The sequence below is a fragment of the Pezoporus occidentalis genome, unplaced genomic scaffold (assembly GCF_034315485.1).
Source record: "Pezoporus occidentalis ecotype Australia unplaced genomic scaffold, CSIRO_AGI_Poc_V1 ctg139, whole genome shotgun sequence".
NCBI lineage: Eukaryota > Metazoa > Chordata > Aves > Psittaciformes > Psittacidae > Pezoporus > Pezoporus occidentalis.
This window is the reverse complement of record NW_026913198.1, coordinates 930,102-940,169: the sequence shown is the minus strand read 5'-3', so window position 1 is coordinate 940,169 and position 10,068 is coordinate 930,102. Positions and strand designations below refer to the sequence as shown.

Genomic DNA, 10,068 nt, shown 5'->3' with positions numbered 1-10,068 from the left:
CAGGTACACCTGAGCACTCTGCTGATGTAAATGGGAAGAAAAAGGGGAAGATTACAGTGCACTGGCTAGGATGGCTTTCCTTTTGCAAGATATGAAAGGGTCAGTTTCAAGCCTTTGCATTGATGTTATTTTATCCAAGAGAACAGCTTTAGAAGGAGAAAGTGAAGTATATTAATTGCAAAATATCCAGTAGCTCTCCACAGAAGCTAAGAAACATAAGCAGTGTAAGAAATGTAACTGCCAGCAGATAAGTTTTTAGAGGCCTTTGTAGCACTAAAATATTGAGTTTGGTACCTAGAGCTAAAGTTACTTGATAAGCTGTGCATATTTGGACTTGGAAGGAAAAGCAGAATTTGCAAGATGGTAGAAAGACTAGAGAAAAGAAAAGATGGAGCAAATTCAGAGGCAGGACAGGCAGAAACACAATTTATTATCGGGGTTAAGAGTGCTGTCAAAAATTTTTACATTTGCAACAGGTTTTCCTTTTAATAGTATGCTAAAATTGGCAGCATGCAGCAAGTATTTGGTAAATACTACCTGTGCCAAACTGGGAGAAGCAGTCTTAGAATAACTGAACTGCATGGGGCAGCTCAGCAGCCTCCGTGTTTTTGTAACTGAGAGAGAACACAGCTTCAAGATTCTGCTTCAGCAAAGAATAAAGAGAATAAGAGTCGTAGTCTTGGCTAGCAGAACACTTCGCATATTCAGCTTTAACCACGTGCTCGTGCCCTCCTGAAGGCAATCTTAACAACCTCCCCATATCCTTTGCCAGGCAAAGCCTGCTCTTAAATTCGTTTTGCCATGTGCAATACCACTTCTTTCCAGCGGAGGGAAAACGTGTACGTCTATCCAACGTGGTTTTTCCTTTCTTCACAAGTCTTTCAGCACAGCAAACCAAAGCTATTTACCGACAGAAAACAAAGCATCAAGAAATCATGTTGACGTTAAGTAACCTATTTCACAATAACGCATACTAATCTGGGGAAAGTAAAATTGCATAAGGAAGCGATATTTGCCTGGGAAGCCAATGCTTGTATGGCCAAGGGGTGAGTGGCACAGGACTGCATACTGTCTGTGTATACCAATTTTTCCTTCTTTAACCTCTAGCTCTATGGTTAAACACTAGGAATACTAACATGACTTGACTAGACTTTGCAGAGAAAGGTTGGAAGTAAGACACCTGAATGCAGGATCCCATGTCCAGTAAAATACTGTGAATGGGTAGCAGTGTACATAATCCAATAGACACTTGCTCACTGTTACCTTCATAATGTAATACCTATGCCGAGAAATGTTGTTCTGCGCTTTTGCTGTTTTGAGGGTCTTCTGTTAGAGCATTCACCCTTATGTTGACATCGGAAAATAAGTATATTTTGCTGTTATTTCAAGACCTGAAATAAGGGATGTTCAGAGAGTGACACTGAAATAATTTATACAGTTACATGTGCTAAGAGTCTTTGTATTAGATCAACTAGATTTTGTTTTTGACCAGCAATGAAATATTCTTTGTGTGTGCCAGCAAGCAAATAATATTCAGAAATGTGCAACAAATCAAGGAACTAATGAACTTCAGCATTTTTGCATCTTCAGAGAGGGAGAAATGCAAAACTATTTCATATTTCAAAACTTTCTCCCATACACACACTTCACTTTTCAACAACTGTCTGTATGCAAACACCTACATCAGAGGTCCTAGACTACAATTGCCTTCAGGGGTCTTCAAAATTAATTTATGTGAGTTTGGGATGCTTCTGCTTGTAAGAAGATTTTGGAGCTGGCTGTTGTCCGGCAGCTATGGAGGGTGTCACTAGACATGGGTTCTCCATGCAGAACGAGGGTCAAAGTAGCTCCTTGGCACTGGGGCATGCACCCCAATAACCTGTACTATCTGCGTTAAGTGTATGAGTCTCAGTTTCATGCTGAGATAAAAACAGGCCCTGGCTCTCTGCGGTGGTGGAGTTGCTTAGGCATAGGTGGGAAAGCTGTCTTCCCATACTCGTGTGCAGTAACAGACACTTGTTAGTGGGGCTGCTCATACGGGCTACAGCATTGATCATCTGTCAGAACTGCCGTTGCTCCACACGGAGCAATAGCAGAGTCCGGAAAGCACACCTTGTGCTGAGGCTGCACTCGCCGAGCTCCGCCGCCGGGCACTGAGGGGCACAGCCGGCCACTGCAGCTGCGGGGAGACCCAAAGGCAGCGGCCACCTGCCCCAGGGCTCGGGAGCGATTCAGCCCCATCCTGCGGAGCTGCTGCGCTGCTGCCGCCGCCGCCACAGCACGGCCGGGCAGGACCGAGCACTGCAAAACACAGGAGGGCAGCCCACCTTGCCCTAGCTGCCTCTGGCCACCCCGGGGCTGGGCCAGTGCGGGCGGAGCAGGGCTTCGGCAGGGGCCGTCCCGCAGTGCCGGGGCGGAGTCGCCGTCAGCGATATAAGGGGCGAGCCGGGGCGCTGTTCGGCGTTGGGAGAGTGTCGGGAGTGGTGTGCTGAGAGGGGTGGGGGAAGGAAGCGGCAGAGCAGAGCAGAGCAAAGCAAAGCAAGTCGAGCAGAACGGGCAGAGCGGGCAGAGCCGGCGAGGTGCGGGGATGGAGCTGCTGAGGACTATAGCTTACCCGCCGGGCGGCGGCAGCGGCGGCGCCAAGTGTTGCGAGGCGGCAGTGGGCAGAGCGGCCGGTGGCGAGTCGCGAAGGAAGAAGGCGGACGAGCAGCCGCACCAGCACGGCCATCCCGCCGCTGAAGTCTCCCGGATTATAACCGACCCCACAACGGGGAAGCGCTATTGCCGGGGCAAGGTGCTCGGAAAGGTAATGGCCACGGTGGACCGTGCCCTCCTCCCGGGCGGCGGCCTCGGTGTGCCCCGTCCTGGCCGTCCTCCCTGCCGGAGCGCGGTGCGACGGGGCTGTGTTCCTCGGTGGCAGGGTGCGCCGCGCTGCCGGCCCCAGCCTGGCCGCCGATGAGCTTGCCCCCGCGCTGCCCCGTCCGGACGCAGCGAGTCCGGATCATCTCCGCCCTCAATACAAGCGGAATTCTGCCTTTCAGTTCGGGCGACGCCAGAGAAATGGCTTTGATGTTGCATGCGGAGCTGGGGGGGGGGCGGCGGGCGGGGAGTGCGACAAGGAGCGCAACGCGGACCTTCAGATAGGCGATGAACCTAAGACCTTCGGTCTTTTACCAAATTGTCCAGTGAAAAGGAAGTTGTGCTCCTTGACTAATACGTGAGCTGGTGAATGACTAAGTGTGAGACTTCTTTCATACCTGCTATAATTGCCTTTTTCTCGTGTGTCTTTCTAGGGTGGATTCGCCAAGTGCTATGAGATGACGGATTTGACAACAAATAAAGTGTATGCTGCAAAAATCATTCCTCATAGCAGAGTAGCAAAACCTCATCAAAGGGAAAAGGTGTGTGTGCATGAATGATTCTTTCTTTCTTTTTTCTTCTTTCTTACCTCCCCCAACTCTTTTTGTGTGCTGGATTTCCCAGCCCTTTTCCTGAAATGGTTCTGATACACTTGTCTGCCCAACCTTGTAGACACCAGGCTAACAACACTTTCTCCCTCCTTCTTGTCATTTCAGATTGATAAAGAGATTGAGCTGCACAGAATGCTTAATCATAGACATGTTGTGCAGTTTTACCACTACTTTGAAGACCGAGAGAATATTTACATTCTTCTGGAGTACTGCAGTAGAAGGGTGAGCATCAACTGGGAGAAATCCAGTATTTACTTACCTGGAATCTACAACTAATTTAAATGTGTGATATGTAAAAGGTATTTTTTTTTTTTGGTGGCTTCTTTAGTTCTCATTTCTCCGTGTATTGATTTATCTTTGCTTAAGGTAAATGTTGTGTGTGAATGTTCAATGACGTTTCTGCCTTTGTTTTTCCTCTGCAGTCAATGGCTCACATCTTAAAAGCGAGGAAGGTATTGACAGAACCAGAAGTACGATACTACCTCAGGCAAATTGTGTCAGGGCTAAAGTATCTTCATGAACAGGAAATCTTGCACAGAGATCTTAAACTAGGTAAGTTCTGCACCTTGACTACTTCAAAATACACTCCTGTATCCCTGTTGACATTGTACCACTTTACACTTGTATGGTGATAGCTTAATTAATAGAATCAGCTCAGTCTGTCTTTACAGTGGAAACTTAGAGTGCTTAAAGGGTGACACTAAGCATTCATACTTAAAAAAAATCTTGGCTAGCTTATGGCTTTGAACAAAGTATGACTCAGCACCTGTGGCAAATGCATTCCTACCTTGCAAGAAAAGGACTAACTGGAATTTCTCTGTCTGCTAGGCAACTTCTTCATTAATGAGAGCATGGAACTGAAACTGGGTGACTTTGGCTTGGCAGCTAGGCTGGAACCACTGGAGCACAGGAGGAGGTAGGAGCATCAAAAAGTATAAAGTCTAGTAGTAAATGAAACTAAATTCATTTAAAAATGAGAAATCCCATTCCATAGCAAAAGATATTTGCTTCTGGGATCAAGATTTCCCATTCTAGAAAACAGGCTTTGATTTCTGCTTTCTTCTGAGCATTTGAATAATAGTAAATGCCAGAGGCAGTTTACCTGACTGACGAATAGTGCAGAGATGAATCTGCTGTTCTTGTATCATGAAGACACCATGAAACACGTCTACACTATTAACTTTCATACAGCTCCTTTTTAGGAGTCTCCAAGTTCTTGTCTGAGCTTGAGAGGAAAAACTGCTCTAGGAAAAGTAGTTTCTTTCCTCTTTCTATCTGAAGTACTAACCAGCTCTGTGGCCTCTTTGATTTGCAGAACAATATGTGGCACACCAAATTACCTCTCTCCAGAAGTCCTCAACAAACAAGGGCATGGCTGTGAATCTGACATCTGGGCCTTAGGCTGTGTAATGTAAGTACTTCTCTGCCTTTGAAATGAAATATTTCTGTCACGAGCTTAGGCTTCTCAGAGTTCAAAGGGGATGCAGTACATCAGTTTGCAGCACTTCTTGTGTGTGTAGCCCAAGTGCAGAAATTCTCCAGAAACAGACAAAGCCTTTTCTGTAGTTGTAGAAAAGTATTGTGCATATGTAAAATAATTAAAATTGGTTTCCTTTGCTTTTCAATAGGTATACAATGCTCTTGGGAAGACCTCCATTTGAGACCACAAATCTTAAAGAAACATACAGATGTATAAGGGAAGCAAGATACAGCCTGCCTTCATCTCTCTTGGCACCTGCAAAACATTTAATAGCTAGTATGTTGTCAAAAAACCCTGAAGATCGGCCCAGCTTAGATGAGATAATTCGACATGAATTTTTCTTACAGGTTTGTGCTGTTTAGTGTTCTGGCTGAAAAAATATTCACCCCAAAAATGCACTGTCATGTAAAACAAATATTTTTTCATGTAACTTTTCCACAGGGCTTTACACCTGATAGACTTTCTGCCAGCTGTTGTCACACCATTCCCGATTTCCATTTGTCAAGTCCTGCTAAAAATTTCTTCAAAAAGGCAGCTGCTGCTCTCTTTGGTGGTAAAAAGGATAAAGCTAAATACTTCGATACACATAGTAAGTGAATTGTAGCTATGCTTGAAACTTATCTCTACGCCATCGATGTCATGCTAATAATGTACAGCTATGACATAGCAATGGAGCACTCATATTTCTCAGAGCTTCTCTGGGTTAGTTTCAACATCTTTATCAATAAGTATAGGTGGTAGCCTGCAGCCTACACCAACTTACATAACTAAATGCTTCTTTTCGCATATTGACCATCTGTTAGTCTGTAATGCCTTTTAAAGTGTAGTCTTTTACCAGTCTCTATAATGGCACTGCTGTTCTTGGAAACTATGGCAGGTTTGGAAGAAGCTACTGGAGGGAGATGATGTACTTTCTGCAACTAATTTGTTAGGCTTTCTGTAGTTGAACAGCACTTGCAGATGTAGCATAAAGTTTTCTTTTTCATGTATTACAGACAGACTAGCTAAAGAAGATGAAGAAATCTACAAGCTCAGACATGATTTGAAGAAGACATCGATAACCCAGCAGCCCCAGAAACACAGAACAGATGAGGTAAACGCAAGTGTAGTTCAATTCAAATCCAATAACAGTTGGGTGGAGTAGCTATAATTAAATTATATTTGACTTGGATATCAGAGCTGGGGCTGTACGTAGCATAATCAAGCTTAAATGATTAGCAGAGTTGCTTTAAGAGGGCTTAACCAAGCTTCACCAAGGAATGGTAGCCTTTGTACGGAGACTATCAATTTTGGCTTTTAAGTAATTATAGTATCTGCCTAGATTCCATTGTTGTCTGTGTGGTAACTTGTCTGTCAGGTGCTCTTTCCCAATATTCGAAATACAAGGCTTCAGTTCATGATTAACTAGGACTTCTTAAAGACCAAATTGCTGAGATCTAACTCTTACCATTTGGTGTTCAGACCTGCACACAGCTGTTCTCTTGCTAGGACAGGAGAGCAGAGAACTGATTACTAGCGTGTAAGATGCAAATTGAAGATCTAAAGAATGGAAAGACCTGGTGTGTTTCTTTAAGCTCAGCTTCTTGAAACTCAGTCAAACAGCAGCTCTTTGTGCTTGCTGGAAACATTAATACCAGTTTCCCTGGAATTTGTCATTTGTTGAGAAACAGGAAAGCCATGCAAAACTTGTGTATAAGCCTTGGCTTGTGTTATGTTTGATGTTTACATGTCTGACATCTCTTCCAGGAGATCCAGCCTCTTACCACAACAGTAGCGAAGCCGGGAGCATTGCCAGAAACTAAGCAGATTGGAGACTCTATTCGAATGATAGTCAGAGGAACTCTGGGAAGCTGCAGCAGTAGCAGTGAATGTAAGTGCAGCAAAATGCAATCTCTAATTCTAAATGCTTCCTTTATTTCATGTCTCAGACTTAGCAGCTTGAAATAAACAACTGCTTTCCTCTTGACCCCCTATTTTGATGTGGTAGATTTTAAAGCCAATATTTTTGAAGAACTAAAACTGGGAAGCCATAAAGGCTAAAATTCTTAAAATTACAGTCTAGATAACTGGAAGGTTTAGAATGAAAGCCTGCTCTCTGTATGCTCTTGTCACTCTAATAGTCCTTCTCTTTCAGGCCTGGAAGATAGTACCATGGGAAGTGTTGCTGATACAGTCGCAAGGGTATTGCGAGGATGTCTGGAGAACATGCCAGAAGCAGACAGCATTCCCAAAGAACAGCTGACAACATCATTCCAGTGGGTTACAAAATGGGTGGACTACTCTAACAAGTATGGCTTCGGGTATCAGCTGTCAGATCACACTGTTGGTGTCCTTTTCAACAATGGGGCACATATGAGCCTTTTGCCAGACAAAAAGTAAGAATGCTTACAAAACTGACAACTCATCTGAGACTTAAACATGAAATGCTTTTATGTCATCTCTAACTCCTTACTCTATTTCTCCTCTTACAGGACAGTCCACTACTATGCTGAGCTAGGCCAGTGCTCTGTCTTCTCAGCCTCAGAGGCTCCTGAACAGTTCATTAGCCAAGTAACTGTACTGAAGTATTTCTCTCACTATATGGAAGAGAACCTAATGGATGTAAGTTCAGCACCTTCTGGATCTTGAACTGTAAAAATACACTAAATGTGATCTAAATGCTTAACATAATGTCTGTTTCCTTCCCCTAGGGAGGAGATTTGCCGAGCCTAACTGATGTACGCAGACCCAGGCTTTATCTCTTACAGTGGCTTAAATCTGATAAAGCATTAATGATGCTCTTCAATGATGGCACGTTTCAAGTAAGTTTGGTAGCAGCACCAGATAAAATGTTTTAGAATGCTTTATTGCAATAAAAGGAGATAAGTGCCAAAAACTGAGGAGAAAGTATGCAAACAAACTTTTTTCTTTTACAGGTCAACTTCTATCATGATCACACAAAAATTATCATTTGCAGTCAGAGTGAGGAGTATCTCCTTACCTACATCAATGAAGAGAGGATATCCACAACGTTTCGTCTGACAACTCTTCTGGTTTCTGGATGCTCACTGGAACTAAAACACAGGATGGAATATGCTCTGAACATGCTGCTTCAGCGATGTAACTGAAGGGACTGACTCATTAAACCAAATGGACCTTCTTGTTCACTGTGAAATCTACAGTGGGGATATTGGAGCAACTAGTATGATGATGATGGATGTGTGGTGGTACGAAAACTTGGCTATCCTAGTGTGCTGGGCACACATCTATTAGACAGAAGCCTAAACCTACTGTTGGACTAAGTTGGTGTGACAAGGAGTTTTTCGGACCATAGTTTTCCTTGCTTCATGTTTGTTAAAGATATTTTTGACTTGAACTCTGAGCAGAGTGTGACTGCTTGCTCTGTAGGAGAGCATTTCTGGTGGAGTTAAACTGTGAATATGCATCTGGAAAGGGAGGGACGGGGATATCCATTATTGTGGAATAGCTGTAATAAGCAGCTTCTGGCTGCTTAACTGTGAACTATGGCCATACTATCTTTTTTCCCTTGTTTTTCGAAAACTCCCACACTTGTGGCTGGCAAAGTGCATTCCTTGTTAATTTTTTTTTTTATTTATTACAGCCTAAAGTGAAATATTTATTACACATTTTTTTTTCTTAAATTTTTTTTTTTTTGGTACCTTGGCATTTTCAATAAAGACAATGGAAATCTGAAGCATCATGCTCCACTCTTTTTTACAGTACAACTTAACCTGCTTTGCTTTTCATTACCAAAAATCTGCAGGTCTCCCTTCCTTATGCCATTTTTGAAGAGTCTGCTACAGGTCAGGATATGAATGACAGTCTAACATGGAGCAGTCTGTCCATGCCTATGCACACTTGTAGTCACAAGCATCAATATGCTGCTGCTAATTGTAGTAGCAACCCTAAACAAACTGCTGATGGAACCTATGGCATAATGATGTAGGCCTTGACTCTTGGTTGTTGTCATAGGGGTTAAAAACAAAAGTATGGATCTTTTCAAGATATTACATTCCAGAATTGATGTTTTACACTGACTGAATAGAATTCCTTGTTTCAGGTTGGGACTTGGTGGACAGTAACTACGATAACTAGCTCTATAAGCTTCCTTCTCTTGCTTACCATGGAAGCACTGCTCATATTCACATGGGGATTGAAGTGTTCTGACACTTCAATGGTAGAATGAATTGTCCATGCCTATTGCTGCCCTCCATTGTGCTCTATTGTATGTGTCTCTCTACCCTGGATTAAATGGTAACCCCAGTGAAGTAAAATCAAAATGGTGAGAAGATTAAAGGCTGACTTTGGGCTTATTCTACCAGGATTCATTTGGGCTTATTCTACCAAGTTGATAGTAACACTTGTGGTCACCTAATGCTAAGACCAAATACCACTTATGGTATTTCCATAAATCCTCCATAAAGTAGTTCAAAATAGCTGAAGGCACCATAGGAATGGCCTGCTGCTTAGTGCAATCCCATTGCTACTAAATATACAATTATTAGAGCAATTGTTTTCCTAAACTGAAGGAAATGCCATTTGTCACTTAAACTTTACAAATAGATGGAACTATTGAGGACTCAACTCGGTGGAAGGCAGGGGGAGGAATGTGTGCTTGTGGGTTGGGCTTGTTTTGAGATAATATGTGGCACCTGGACCCACATAAACACGGAAGTCTTCAAGCAACTGTTCTGATGCAGCAGCAAGTAGTTCAATTGCTTATTTGGATTAATCTTTGTATAACTGAATTAGGTCTGTTCAGAAAGACACACCTCAATTGCTATCCGTGTTTCAATCAAAGTAGCTGAATGCAAGGATCAGACAGTCAATAGAAATATAAAGTGCAGACTAAACAAAGTACAGATGTCAACCCAAAATAGTGAGCAGAGGAGATATCACTGGCTTGCTTCCGCTTGCAGTAAGTGTGTATAGATGTGATTGTTTTGCTTGTAACGAATACCATGCATTAGGTAATATTTATTAACTTCTCAAGTCTAGACAGGAACACCTAATTGAGTTCTTCAGATAGGTTCATTAATGTAACTCTAGGCAGTTCAGTGAAGTTAAACACATACTTGCTATTGTGAGCAGAATTCAGCTTCCCAGCTGTCTGCTTTC

The 10,068-nt window shown here is 43.1% G+C and overlaps 1 protein-coding gene across 1 annotated transcript; it reads left to right on the top strand.

The window, feature by feature from the left end:
- Positions 1–2,551: 2,551 nt before the first annotated feature.
- Positions 2,552–9,255, top strand: PLK2 (polo like kinase 2). Its single transcript, XM_062609512.1, has 14 exons — positions 2,552–2,806; positions 3,294–3,401; positions 3,576–3,692; positions 3,893–4,022; positions 4,299–4,386; positions 4,786–4,881; positions 5,099–5,297; positions 5,392–5,539; positions 5,946–6,043; positions 6,697–6,820; positions 7,085–7,325; positions 7,422–7,551; positions 7,641–7,751; positions 7,866–9,255. Exons 1-14 carry the CDS (start codon positions 2,588–2,590, stop codon positions 8,055–8,057), a joined length of 2,001 nt encoding a protein of 666 aa, XP_062465496.1. The 5' UTR covers positions 2,552–2,587; the 3' UTR covers positions 8,058–9,255.
- The last annotated feature ends 813 nt before the right edge of the window (positions 9,256–10,068 follow it).